A 13,703-nucleotide genomic window follows, 5' to 3' on the forward strand; every position below is an offset into this window, starting at 1 on the left:
CTATTAAATTTTTAACCCCTCCCGCTTACAAAAGATTTAATTATTAGGGTTCAAACATAAGGGTCTCAAATAAATCTTTACCTTGGATATATATTTTTTTAAATAAAATTTAATTAAATTAAAGTATTCAATATTCGTTGAAATCGGGATAATTTTTATTTTGACCAAAGCAACGGAAACCTATAAAAATTTGTCTTTCTTTTCCTTTTCTATTATTCTTAAATATATTCCAGCTTTTGTAAGGACTTTTGTCATGTTTATAGAAATTCCTTGAATAGAAAAGTTTATGGCTGAAGTGGAAATCAAAACTCGCATTTCATTTACCACCATTTCCAATATCATAAATTTTTTGTTGGGCAATCTTTGGAAACATTAAACTGTTCGGATAGCCAACATTAAAATGTCGTTCTTCTTGTGTTCTCCACGTTGCCACAAATCAAGGCTAAAAATCATTTAAACGGTTTCCCCCCCACGGCTGCCACCCACAAAAATTGTCACTTTTGATTTGTTTGCCCTTGATATGGAGGCGAACTTTGAATTTATTTCGCTGGGCGCTTCCTTTTTTCGAATGATTCAAGTGAGGGTCCTTGCGAGTATCCCATTTTGGCGCCGCTTGCATTTCCTTTTGGCATTCGGCATTTCGGCCAGAATGATTTCATGTGAAGCGGTGATTATTTTCACCTAAAATGCGTTGCCGTCTTACCCTCCAAGGATCTCCTTCCCGCCAGTTGCATTTCTACCTCTCACATACACACACACACACATATAGCTAACTGGCAGGATATTTATGGGCTTTGAGCGTGTTCCGCCTTTGCCGTGGGCGGTGGTGCACTTTCAATGTTTTTGCGAGTGTCTTTGGCCAGTCGATTCGCTGCCCCGCCCCACTTCAGCCCCCATTGCCACTTGTATTTATGTCTTCGTCTATAAATCCATGTCTTTGAAGCTCCAGCACACACACACACACACACACATACAGACACTCAAACACTCGCATACACATGCGCGTCTTCATGTCAAATCGTAGATTTATAATTTTCGGCTGCGTCGCCAATGCAACTTTCAGGCAGCACATAAAAAATCGAAAGAAACAAGTGAAAATGTTGATGTCTTGGAATTGGACTATAAGATACCTGGTACTTATTTTATATTCTACATAAATTTGTGAGGACATACCATTTAAAGGTTTAAAGTTAAAGGTTTATAAAGTGCCATTTCAAGGACTTTCATTTTATGACTAACTAGATGTGTGTACCTTTTTGTATTAGTAAAACTCTACTTTAAATTCAATTTTTAATTAAATGTATATTTTGGTTTCAAGAACGAAATATGTCCTTACTAAAAAGGATCCTTAGCTCTCCTCAGCCCAAAGATGCAACTCAAACTGGGGTTGCAGTCGACTCGACTCGACTCAACTCTGGTCCTCTGGTTCTGGGCTGTCGAATTCCATGAATTATGATTTTTGATTGAAGTTGAGTTATTGCAATTCAATTTATTATAAATGCGGTTGCCACGAACCTTGCCGGGCCCACCCCTCGACCTTTCGCCGTTCCTCCTCCCTTGGTCCTATGGTCCTTGGACTGGCATCGCCTGCTCAGGACATTGAACTATGAGTTCTTGGCGTGGCCGAATTTCTGCCATGTTTGACTCTAACCTCGGCTTCTCCGCTCTTCCCCTGCCAACTGGGTGTGTGTGCCGTTTTCGACACTTTTGCTAAATTTATTGCCGATTATTTTTACATTTCTTTTTTCAATTTTTTCCTTTTGGCTGCCACCCCTTCGGGCTGGGTAGAGAGAGATTGGTGTTGAGGTGGGAAAGTGTTCCTGGTGTCGCGGCAATTATTTTTAACATTTTTGTTGATTTTCTATTGATTATTCAATAGTTCCTTTAACGATGACATTTTTGGCTAACTGTGTTGGGCAGAGTATCGATTTAATTTTTAAGTTTTTGAGGCATACGGATTTGAATATAAACCTTAAAAAAAGAATACAAATATCTTCCAAAAATGTATATCTTTCTAACAAAATTTAGGTATTTTTGTTAGAAACAACAATGTCAGGCTCTATTTAAGTGGTCTTAGTCTCGTGGAGCTATTTATTACACTCACCAATCCATTACGTCCTGCATATGCAGCCCATCAGGGATATTAGCTATTGGTGCAAGGCTATTTATACGGCGCATAAATCAGAAATGGGGGCCAAATGGCCCGGACACTTTGCGTACGCGCTAACCATGAGTTACTCGCAATTAAGAGAAATATATTAGTCTGGCAGCTGATTTAATTATTTAACGATGAAGTCCAAGTCGCGGGCAGCAAAAGTGCTCCATAATAAAGGGGTTTGGGGACCACCAACCGGGAGCAGGACCGGGACCGGGACCGGGATGGCCGTAAACAAGCTGAACAGCAGCCGGATCCGCCTCTTCTAAGCGCCGAGACAACCGCATCACAGTCAGACAAAGGCATCACAGTCCGGCCAGGAGCTGGGTGAGTTGGGGGATGTGCAGGTTTGGGGATGTGTAAGGGTTCAGGTTTGAGTTTGGCCAAGAGTTTTCGGTGGAGGAGCGGCGGTGGAGAGCATTCTGTAATTGCACCAACGCGCATAATTCATATCAAATGACCATTTTAAAATCCTTTTATTTCGGTGCGTCGCCCTGTCTCTGTGTGCCATGGCTTCCATCTCGCCTGCTTCTTTTACACTTGAAAAAAAATATACACAAATTAAAATAATTTAAGTAATAATAATGAAGAGGTATGGACATGATAATTTTAAATTTATCTGAAGGCTAGTCTTCCCTAAAGTCTTATTCAGAGAAATATAAAAACCTTTCAATAGTTTACCTTAAAGGTATATTTTAAGGGTATATATGAATCCAAGTGCCTTAAAATTTTAAATCTTAATACATTTCTCTGAGTGCACCCCTGCCCCTCGAAATATTTGAAATAATAATTCTTCGAGATAAATTACCCAAAAACAGGTGTGTCACTGTGTGTGTGCGCTTCTCTAAATTGCCCTGATGGTGATGCCGGTCCTGCTTCTGATGCTCCTCCCCAGCATCAGCTCCGGCTCCCGCTACTCTGTATTCCTGCCCGTATTCCTGTCCCTGTCCCCATGCGAGACAATGACACAGAGCCACAACTACAACTACAACAGGCTATCACTCTGCCACTCTGCCATCCTGCAGTCCTGTTCCCATTCGGGCTGGTCCAGCCCCCGTCTCCCGGGGCACCCGCCAGAATCCCGGAATCCCAATCCCAAAGCCAGTGGCAGTGCCATTTTGCAGCCTCGTGCACTGGCCGGCAGTCGGTCAGTCGATGGCGGATGGGCTTAAGTGCTCGGCTGGCCCGCTCCGGTTCGTCCTGCGTTTGGCATTTAGCATCAGGAAATTATGCTGACGCTGCCAACTGGCCATGGGTTTGGGATTGGGAATGGTACTGCCACTGAGATTGGACCCGGGCAATCAGCGACGTCGGCAGATGTGCATGCCCATGTCCACGTTCCATGTCCTTCCTATCTGGGCCCATCTTCAGCTCCTCTATCTTCCCGTATCCGTGTGCAGCGCCTGCGCTCCTCGCACCTCCACTTGTGTCCTCATTAAACACTCGCCCCACTCACACATGCCCCACTCTAATGAGTTGCAGGACCCGCACGGGGGCATATGTTGTCGTCCATTTCGGTGGCAGGGCACATCCTAGCCGCGTTCCAGTTGATAGCCACCAGCAGTAGGACCAACCCAGAGGCTCCCTGCTCGTCTCTCTCGCACTCGGATTGCTGTGTCACACATCTGGGTGCAAATTATGGCACATTTCAAATAGCACCAAGGTACACTTGCCGAAAAAAAGGGGTGAAAAGGATAATGAACTTCATATACTGGGATTAAAAATGCGCGCATGCGCAATGGTAGCAGAAATACTAAGAAATTCGTATCCCTATTATTAAGATATACAATTTTTTATTTAAGAAAATTAAAAAATTATTTTTTTTTTGTGGAAACTGGCAACTAGCACTCGAGAAATGTGTGGCAGCCAGAAAGAGAACGCGATAATCGCATAAAAGTTTACATTTATGATGCCACAGCAGCCCGGGTGCAATTCTAGGTTCGGATAGGTGCAGCCAACACCCCCATTACCCCCATCAGTGGCCGATGCCACCTCTTACAAACCCTTTGATATTGCTGGTGCAGCTGCAGGATTCCAGGAGACTCAGTCACAAACACCTCGGCCGTAAAACATTCGGCTGACGGCAGCACACAAAGACTGACGGAGACCAACGGACGGACTGAGGGACGGACATGCGGACAGACGGGCAGCTGTTTGAGAGGACCTTTTATGGGGGGCTCGGATCGGACGGTGTTCGGATTCGGGCTCGAGCTCGGTTCTCCACTGCCAGAGGGGTAAATGCGACTGCACCACCATCACCATCACTACCACCTCTACCTAGAGCCGCCCCCTTTATGCCAACGAGAACAAAAAGGCGCGAAAATCCATTCGCACATAAAATGCGCCACAGTGTGCATTATTTTAATGTCACTGATAAATCATTTTTATGTCGGTGCTAAATCAAAAGATGGACGAGCAAATGCCGTATTTCAAGCCGGGTGGTTTGGGGTAGCTGGGTGTCACACATGCACCCGGGGAAAAGGTGTGCTCTAGGTCCTGGCTCCTGGTTATGGGTTTTGGGTCCACTTCGCCGCCACTGCTGCTGCTTCTGCTGCATTCGTCCATTAAAATGCGCTCCGGTGTGTCCAAAACACTACCAGTACCAGTAGAAACAGCAGCAGCCTTTGGGCCAGGGACTCCTGCCCGTCCGTTTATTTATTATTAACACAAAAAAGACCCCGAGGACGAATTGCAATGCTCCAACACCAGCTCCTGGTCCTGAAACGAGACTTGGAATGCGCAACTGCCCTGAGTGGCTGCCGCCTGCTCATAATTCGTTGTCCTCATTGGAGGAACAGAGCTTGCCACTGCAGAAATTCATCTGTTTGCGGTTCAAACACGTGCCGGGTCCAGAAATAATGTGCACCGGAATCTGCAAGGACTAATGGCCGCACAACATGGTATTTGACTTAGGCCCAGTCCACTGGAAAATGGTTCAAAAAAGTAGGCTAACAAAAATTGCAACTGCAGATAAGAGTAGGATTTTTCGGGGATTGATTAACTCGTTCACAACACTTTTATTTAACACTATTTTTTGCGATATTACTAAAACAACTCTATCAGTGCTTTGGCTGTCAAATTGTTGAATTTCATTAACGAACCATTTCACAATTCTTTCCAGACCGGCCAGAACTAAAACAACTAAGTTTTCCTCAAATCTTCCAAATTATCCCTGATACGTGAGTATATTACATTCAGACTGATTTTCCCATTACTTTCTTATAAATTAAGAACAGCTGCAGTCATCATGTTTCGTGCACTGTCTATCGAGCCGAAAAAAATCGAGGACCGCTCCAAGGAAGAGGTCCGTGCCAATCTGGTGGTGTTTGCCGTGACTTGTGCCCTGATCCGATTCGTTCCAATTATGGTTAGGAAAATATCATCATAGCCAGCGTTCCAGATCCAGCTATGAACTCTTGTTATATCTTGTGGGTTTCGTTAGTGTGTTAATGTCAAGAAAACAAGTACCCCAAAAGAAGAATTTATTCAAAAAAAAAAAATGTTCAAATAAAGAAGCATTAAGACAATAATTTGTATTGTATAATTCTTTGAGGGGCTCTTCAGTCAAATATTATGTTATTACTTTCCAATTTAAATAAATTGTCTGTAACTGGAGAACCTGGAGTATTATTGACCGCAAGCGTCTTCCTCAAACTTGTACAAGTGAGCTGCGGAAAATCCCCCCTCGACAGGCGATTAACTTCCACTTGACTTTGATTTGAGTCAGCACCAGGACGAGGTCCTGATCCCTCTGTTTGCCCAGCGGCTTCGACACCTTCTCCACGGCAGCTGCCTGACAAGGGGAATATAAATCAAATAAACAAACCTCATTAGCATATTATCAGCATCAAATTGTGACGCCGCCCGTCATCTTAAGTTCAAGTGAGAAATCTGTCACGAGGCATTAAATCGTCTGCCGCGGCAGACCCCAAAAGCCGCAAGGATAACGGAAGGAGCCATGGCGATGGTAGGCGGATGCGAAGGCGGAGGCGGAGGATATACCTCCTACATCAGGAGGAGATGATTTTCCCGAAATCCGGCACACATAATTATGCGTGTAAACAAGCGTGATGATAGTGCGCTGACGTGTGACGATGATGCTGACTGCCGACGACGCATTGCCCGAAAGGGTTAAGGGCTGATGACGATGCTGACTTACCTATCCGGACATTCTTGGCACCCCATCCACGACCCACTACCCAGTACCTTTCCACCCCTTTTTCAAAATACTCAACTAGTGGAAAACAAATTGCCGAAATTCCTCACGGCCTTCAGCTAGTTGTATAGTTGTTGCTCCCTTTTCCGGCTGCTGCTGATTTATTCGCGTTGTGTTGGCAACAATTAGAAAAGTTACCGCAGGATGTGCGCACACAACACCCAAGAAGGAGTGTTGTCTGCTACTGTCAGGTCCCCGTCCCCGGATTCAGGGATCTCGTAGCTGTGCGTTTTAATTTGACGAAAGACTGATGACATCTCATTAATATTCATTGCCGCTTCGGTTGCAAGGCGCTCCTGGGATTTTGTGGCCATATATCCTGTTTATGCCGGAGTTTATTCATTGCCTTCGTCCTGACTGTTGTTTCCTTGTTGTTGTTGTTCTTCTGCCCCACTCTCAAGATGGATGGTGGATTGCTCGTTGTCCTGATTCTAATGAGGCGTTAAATGTTAGGTTTTTCTTTGAATCACAAAAGGGTAAACAGGTTGAGATGTTGACTAGGTGAATTATTGGTTGGAAATCTCAGGAAGAATGTGGGGTTTTGAAGGGATTTTGAAAGTCCTTATAGGGATTAGAAAGCACTACTATAGCCAAACTACTTCATTAGCTCCGTATCTAGATAGCAACATCTACTACCCAAAATATATCAACATCTTAACGATCCTTGTCGTACCTTTTACATTAAATGTATTTAACATATTTAAATTACAACCTTGTTATCCTCTTTTGTTTGGGAGTTTATCGTCCAGCCCCACACGACCATAAGTATTTCAAATTAATGGCGACACTTCAAAATAATTATGAAGCACATGGCACCCACAAAACAGGAAGAGGATTGGACCTTTCCCCGGAAAGGACGCTGTCTGGATGTTTTGTCTGTTATGTATGTGTGCTTACCTCTGGCACTTTTAAGATGCTGCCGTGACATATTTATGAAGTTCAATTATCATAAAATGCAAATGAAATCGTCATGGCCCCGGAAAACGTCAACCTGAGCGGCCTTAGGGGAGGCTCTCTGGCCCCCCAACTCCACCTCTAAAGAGTCCTTGCCTCCAATAAAACAAACCGAAGAGACGCCTAACCCCAAGACCCGGAGACATGGCCAAAATTAAGCAATTTACTTGCGATATCCGCCAGCGAAGAGACCGCCGCCCCTTTGACCCGAGATGGAGTTGGATGCAGGGACGCCATCCTGCTGGGGCCAGGTAAACTGGGCGCGAGAAGACAACAATGTCAGTGTCAGGATGGGACATAGTCTCCCGGTTCTCGGGGCTCTACTTCAGCGGAATTTTATCTGTCGGCTGGCGCTATTAAAAGAAATTACGCTCAAAACTAAATTGCGGGCAGGGGCCAAAGGAAAAGGTGAGCGAATGTAACCAGGAGGCGATTGTTACACTCAGAATTAGAGGTTTTATTAAAAACATAATATGACTTAAGCTCCTAACCTTTCTCTAAGTTTCTGGTACAATTTTCCTAGCGGGGAAAAGCTTACATACATTTCCATATATTTCACCTTATGTTAGATATATTCTCAGTGTATCCTGGGGGTAGTGGCATTGAGGGGACCTCTTCCTGCATTGAAATGAGAAACGATTATGTTTGGGCCCGCGACCCGGGCATAAAGAAATGCCAAAGAACAAGAGGAAAACTTTTTAACTTGTTTGCCATGTTGCTATTTACAAGTCCTGTGGGACAGGACTCCCCTCCCCTCCTTTGACAATCTGCCCGATGCCGTCAGGTAACTCCATTGCCGCATTGCGCTGATGTTTGCGTTTTTCGCGCTGTTTTCCACTTTCTTTGTTTGCGGCTTCAGCATTTGTCTCTTTCGTCTCGTCTACCGCTCGTCTTCCATTTGTCGCCTCCTGGTCTGTTTGGTTTCTCAAGTTCCCCCTAATATGTTTCCGTTAGTTTTTTGGGGTTTTTTTCCAGGTTAGAGTGGGGTAGGGGGGACTGCAGATTGCCCAACCGTTATGGTAATTTAGTGACGCAATTTTGTGGAAATTGATGCTGTTGCTCCATTCTTTTGACCATGGCCTAAGGGAATTGTCTTTGTCTAATTTTCATTCAAAAAACATGCATTTTAAAAGCCATTAGGTGAAGTTTTCTTTTATTTGGTTTCGAAAGACATCAATTTTTGGCAGGTAATGGAAAACAAATAAATATAAGCAAGAATTTTTATTTTATTTAAAAAAGAAACCTTCAATGGAGTACCATTTTTCTACAGTAGCTTTGTAAACAGTGTCACCACTGACATTTATTTTTTGTTATTAACCAACACTAGTCTCTCCCAGTAGCATTCTGGCAACGGCACTGAGTTATCGAGCTTCGATAGAAAAAGTTTCAATATTTTTTCATTTTGTGTCGCATGCCCTAAAATTTGGATAAATGGAGAAAAAACAAGCTAAGAACGTCGCCTTAATCCCTGGTTGCTACTACTCGGACGTTTCAAGGTATGTATGTAGCTAAAACAGGTAAAATATTAACATACCACAATACCATTAGTCTGAATTCAATTGAAAACTTAATGTCTAAGGAAGATCAAATAGAAAATTTTAAACAATCATCCATTTTTGCATACAAACCATTTGAACACACCTCCCATGGCTTTTCGGATTTCAGCGCTTCGGAAGACTCTTCTGCAGAGGATCAAATTATCTTTGACGTGGCTTCTATACCGCTTCCCGAGGGCGAGGGCACCAAACGATTCGAAAAAGCAAAGGAATGGCGTTATGAAGGAGGCTCTTGTGGAGGCTATTTAGTTTCTACACCTCCAGAGGCAGAGCTTTCATCTGATATACATACGTTTGCTCCTGAAATCCCTGGTCGTCAGGCTGGCGCAAACATGCCTAGCCTTTCACCAATACCAGAACCAAATCTTGCATCCCCAGAGACACCCTATTTTTTAATTCCTAAAGAAGAGAGCAACGATAATACTGCAACCTATACTGACTTTGCAGAAATCTCGGAACCAAAGTTTTCTTCTAACGATCATAACCAAGACCTAGAATACCCGGAAGGTCATCCTGGACCGGAAGGTGGCATGGCAGGCATCAAGCAGGTTATTAAAACAGAGGAAAAGGGAAATGAATCCCTAGATGAAGCTGACTTTTCTGGGGAACTGCTAAGTTCTACAATGATAACCGAGAAGGAGGCTGACGTAGAAAGAACCACTGAAGCAAAACTCTCGGCTATTAGAAAAGCCGTATCCAAAGAAAAAACTGTGAATAAGCATGAAGAAAGCATTCTAGAGACGAAACACAACCAGGACCTTGAGTCTGGTGAACTGGAAGAAACTACTTTGGAAGCAGGACAACTTGAAGATAATACAAAAAAAGGTCTAGATCTAGAGGATGGGGAAGTATCCAGCGCAGAAGATAAAACTACTCGCAAATCGGTTAAGAAATCTAAAGCTAATATGCCGATTTGTAAGTTTTACATGCGAGGTGCCTGTGTTTGGAACAAAACTTGTCGTTTTCGCCATCCGGAACCTTTGCCCAATGGAAAATATCAGATGTTTGATAATAAAGTACTGCCTGTGGCCAAAGGTGTCCCAGTGACACCGAAACGAGGTGAGTTTCTAAAAAAATATATCAATGGTATGTTTAAAATAAATTTTTTCTTTTAGCCTGGAAGGGTTTTATAGAGCCAAGTGTGGACACCTACCAATCGGAAAGATTCGCAAGGCCTCTACCAATTAGTCCATCATTTTATTTTAATGACACGGGCACAGGTCCCTACTACTCATACAATCAATTGGAGATGCATGAACGAGCTCCTCTACTTCCAACACCTACTTTTATTTACATCGCTCCACCGCCACCGATTCATCATTACCCTTTTGAGATGGAGCTGCCTATGCGAAGACAGCCGGCACCTCCACTACCGTCACCGCCCAAACGTAGGTCTGTACTTAGGGAAAGACGACGCAGCAGCAGTTCGGATAGTGAGCCGGAATCGCCGCCAAGCAGCGGCTCCATTTTGGTTTCACCGCCTCGTTACCTTCATTCATCAAGGCGGTCCAGTGTGGCTCGCAAACCTTCGCCGCATCGTCGCAAGGGTCGTCCGGAACCGAAGAGACGCCGTTTCAACTCTAGTTCGAGTTCGAGTTCGCTTTCCTCATCCGAATCTGATAGCTCCACCAATTCAAGGCGAGTAAAGTCTTCAAAGGATTCCAAAAAGGGGCGATCCAATAACTCGAGTTCTCGTCATCGCGAAAGGCATCGTTCTCAGACACCAGAACCCAGTTCATCGAAGAGGGCAACACCGGGTGCTCCGAAGAAATCACGCCTGGAGGAAAATAAGTCTGAGAGTGCCAAAAAGAAACAAAGTCGTCAGGAGTATCTGCTAATGAAGCTACTAAAAGTTGAGCAGCAAATTGCTAAGAAGAAAGAGCAGAACCGCCTATTGAAAGCCATCCATAATAAGACTTAACAATATTTTTGGTAAAAATTATGCTGAAAAAAAGAAATTTCTGTTTTTAAGAACCGAGCTACGATTTTATAATTTTTCATAATTAATTTACTTTCCTTTTCCAAAATTTATTACTATATTTTTTAAAATTCATAAATGTAATCTTTTTTGAAAAACATAAATAAATGTAACATTTATAATACTTTTTATAATCTTTTACTTCTGTGATCCAATCATAGCCTCTTTTTGCCTTCAGGAATTGATAAACTCTGTAGTTGTATGTAAACACCCATGTAGCTATATCCCCACGAGGTAAACAACCAGGTGACTGCGGAGGCATAGTCATAAACCACGACGACCACGCCCAACAGAATGCACACCATGTCCATAGCCCAGGCTCACAAAAAGCATGAGCAAGTGGATGCAGTGGGAACGCATCTAGTGCCCCACCAGGGTGAGTGTGCATATAAATGGGTATGTGTTTGTGTGCAGTCTCTGCTAATATCCTTGTTAATATTATTAAACATTATTTATGGATTTGTTTAATTTGTATTTAGTAACGCTTCGCCAGCCAACTCCGGCTACGTGATTCCCAACTTCGCCACTGCCGCTTCACCAGTCTCCGGGGGAAAACTTAAGATCTGCGGTCGTCTGGCTTGCCTTTGCCGCCTCCTCTGCCAGCTGAGCCAAATGTCCGCCACATCCTCACCCACCCTGCGCCCTCGACTGTGCCTCGTCGCCGCCCTGGTGGAACAATTACATGGTTTTGCCTAATGAATTTATCTGCTCATCAGCATCTCCGCAGACCTGCATGCATGGCCATGGCCTGTGCATCGCCCAGGATACGAGTGCTTGGGGGTGAGTGGGCGGATGGGGTGAGCCGGAGAATGGGTGGTTCCCGGCTGGCATCACAGTAAATATTATGTAGATTTCCTAACTCGAATTATGTTCATTTGCCGACATTTTGCGTTTTGTTATACCACAGTGCCTCAAGAAAGTCTTCTTTATCTGGAAGTTTATGAAAAACTAGTAGTCCAAATTGTCTCCAGATGGTTGTTTATAATATAAATCTTTATACACATTTATTTATAAATCAAAACAAAGAAATAAAACTATAGTTTGTATATAATATTATTAAAGTTGTATCTATAATTTTTTAAAAATAAAGATTGTACAGTATTTCTAAGAAAATATAGTTTACTATAAAATCAAGTTATTATTCATCATCTTTACTATTTAATTCTTCCCTCAGAAGATTAATTTCATCATTCAAGTAAAGGAACATCACAATCAAGGCTATTATTATTATTTGAAGAAATACTAGCTGAAATATAATAAGAATTATTTAAAGAATAATTGATTTAATCAATTAAAAGACATACCAGACTAAAGTGTTTCATATCAAAACTCCAAATTGATTGAAATTTTAATTGGAATTTTTTGAAAAGTACAACTTTTATGTCCTTCACTAAAGAACGCATTTTCTTTGGCAAAGCACTTCTCTGAGACAAAGTCATATCTAAAGATTTCAAAAAGCTTAAACGCTGAAAGGAAATTGTATATATTAGAAATAAATAAAAGATAATATTATGTAGTTAATGTTTACCTTCTTTTCCATCATAAACTGAACAAACATTAGGCATAAATAATCACAAGCTATGCAGGCATATATGGAAGCATTTGCTGCATAGAATATTCTTTGTTTGCGTTCCTCAAAGAGGACATGCCAAGTATTTCGGTAGTAAATAAAGGAATATATACCACCCAAAAGGCAGTTGAAGTTGAGACAGAATAGGAAAATCAAGGAGTACTGTAGAGCTTTGAAAATGTAATTAAATCTAGCGCCAAGTATCTCCAATCTTCTCCGGAGGCTTTCCAGGTAATCCAGACTTGTATTACTCGTAGAAACTGTGAACGAGGTGGAAGCCAAGTTGGGTTCCTCTTTAGTCATATTAGCACTTAACACCTCTTCTATATTTTTCTGCAGATGCTCCATTTGGCCACGTGTTAACCAGGCCAAAATGGTATATAATCTCACAGAGCCCGCCAATATCCAATGGGGCATAAACAGAGCCGCGCCGATCATGGCATCCTGAAGTGGAGGCAGTTCGAATTTCATTTCGTAAGCTATATAGAACCCGAAACTGGTGAGCACTCCAAACGTAGAACCCAGCATTGCGTAGGCAATGACCTCATCTTTACAAAATCCATTATTATTTCTGGGAAGTGATTCCACCAGTGAGTTGATGGCCCCAATGGCCTTAACCGAGGAGTAAACGGCGTAGGACAACGCTTTAACTCCCACGAGCAGCTGCATCCTGGTTAATCCAAATAGGAATGGTGATACATCTTGGAGGACTTTCAAGAGCGAGGATTTTGTATCAAAGTGCTGAGCAAAACATCCCGCATAGATACAACCCAGTACAAATATGTTAACTACTCCTGGCAAGGACAAAAGGAACCTCTGCGACTTGATATCGTACCAATATATTTGATAACCGGTTAGTAGGAGAACCACATTTGTACACCTCAGTACCCGAGAGTTTTCCATTGTTTTCGACGCTTTGACAACCGAACTGACACTGACACTGATGATTCGGAGTGTGGTCATCAGAGCTTAGCTATTGGATCGATTTTGAGATTTAATCTAATCGTCGAAGCGTATACAAATTTTGTGAACTAGCGTGAAGCGATATTCAAAGTTCAAACACCACAATTATTAAAAAGTCTATTAAAAAGTTCATCGATGTGACCTTAAAAAAAGGTTTTAAAGCTAGATGTTTAGTAAAAAAAAAGTTATCTACTTCTTTCGGCTAATCAAAGATAATTATTTTAAGAAATCTTAGTAAACTTTACAAGGCATACAAAGAGATCAAAAGTAAAAAAAGATATGATATTTACCCCCTGGCGTGGCAAACCAAC

General features: G+C 42.6%; 3 protein-coding genes across 5 annotated transcripts; 2 read left to right on the forward strand and 1 right to left on the reverse strand.

Moving 5' to 3' along the window:
* Positions 1-5,176: 5,176 nt before the first annotated feature.
* On the forward strand, positions 5,177-5,686 carry LOC108124373 (uncharacterized). Of its 2 annotated transcripts, none has more exons than XM_043213517.2 (2): positions 5,177-5,334; positions 5,392-5,683. In XM_043213517.2, the coding sequence occupies exon 2, from the start codon at positions 5,403-5,405 to the stop codon at positions 5,541-5,543; it is 141 nt and encodes a 46-aa protein (XP_043069452.1). In that variant the 5' UTR covers positions 5,177-5,334; positions 5,392-5,402; the 3' UTR covers positions 5,544-5,683. The 2 variants fall into 2 exon arrangements, with proteins under 2 accessions (XP_043069452.1, XP_070133475.1); XM_070277374.1 differs by having other exon boundaries at positions 5,189-5,334; positions 5,387-5,686.
* A 2,938-nt stretch (positions 5,687-8,624) lies between these two features.
* Positions 8,625-10,983, forward strand: LOC108124339 (zinc finger CCCH domain-containing protein 18). Of its 2 annotated transcripts, none has more exons than XM_043213516.2 (3): positions 8,625-8,821; positions 8,874-9,940; positions 9,997-10,983. In XM_043213516.2, exons 1-3 carry the CDS (start codon positions 8,757-8,759, stop codon positions 10,800-10,802), a joined length of 1,938 nt encoding a protein of 645 aa, XP_043069451.2. In that variant the 5' UTR covers positions 8,625-8,756; the 3' UTR covers positions 10,803-10,983. The 2 variants fall into 2 exon arrangements, with proteins under 2 accessions (XP_043069451.2, XP_017095443.3); XM_017239954.3 differs by having other exon boundaries at positions 8,627-8,821; positions 8,991-9,940.
* Positions 10,984-11,970: 987 nt separating this feature from the next.
* Positions 11,971-13,332, reverse strand: Grl40a (Gustatory receptor-like 40a). The gene is made up of 3 exons (XM_017239892.3): positions 12,388-13,332; positions 12,164-12,325; positions 11,971-12,105 (listed from the first exon to the last, which is right to left on the reverse strand). Exons 1-3 carry the CDS (start codon positions 13,330-13,332, stop codon positions 11,998-12,000), a joined length of 1,215 nt encoding a protein of 404 aa, XP_017095381.2. The 3' UTR covers positions 11,971-11,997.
* Positions 13,333-13,703: the final 371 nt, after the last annotated feature.

The sequence above is a fragment of the Drosophila bipectinata genome, chromosome 2L (genome assembly GCF_030179905.1).
Source record: "Drosophila bipectinata strain 14024-0381.07 chromosome 2L, DbipHiC1v2, whole genome shotgun sequence".
In the NCBI taxonomy this organism is placed as follows: Eukaryota; Metazoa; Arthropoda; class Insecta; order Diptera; family Drosophilidae; genus Drosophila; species Drosophila bipectinata.

Bases quoted from the DNA above. Each gene is read 5' to 3' on its own strand.
- LOC108124373 (XM_043213517.2), top strand. From the start codon at position 5,403: ATGTTTCGTGCACTGTCTATCGAGCCGAAAAAAATCGAGGACCGCTCC.
- Grl40a (XM_017239892.3), bottom strand. From the start codon at position 13,332: ATGGAAAACTCTCGGGTACTGAGGTGTACAAATGTGGTTCTCCTACTA. The intron at 12,326-12,387 runs GTAAACATTAAC...ATTTCCTTTCAG, and splicing joins AGTTTATGATGGAAAAGAAG to CGTTTAAGCTTTTTGAAATC. The intron at 12,106-12,163 runs GTATGTCTTTTA...ATTATATTTCAG, and splicing joins ATATGAAACACTTTAGTCTG to CTAGTATTTCTTCAAATAAT.
- LOC108124339 (XM_043213516.2), top strand. From the start codon at position 8,757: ATGGAGAAAAAACAAGCTAAGAACGTCGCCTTAATCCCTGGTTGCTAC. The intron at 8,822-8,873 runs GTATGTATGTAG...CAATACCATTAG, and splicing joins TACTACTCGGACGTTTCAAG to TCTGAATTCAATTGAAAACT. The intron at 9,941-9,996 runs GTGAGTTTCTAA...TTTTTCTTTTAG, and splicing joins CCCAGTGACACCGAAACGAG to CCTGGAAGGGTTTTATAGAG.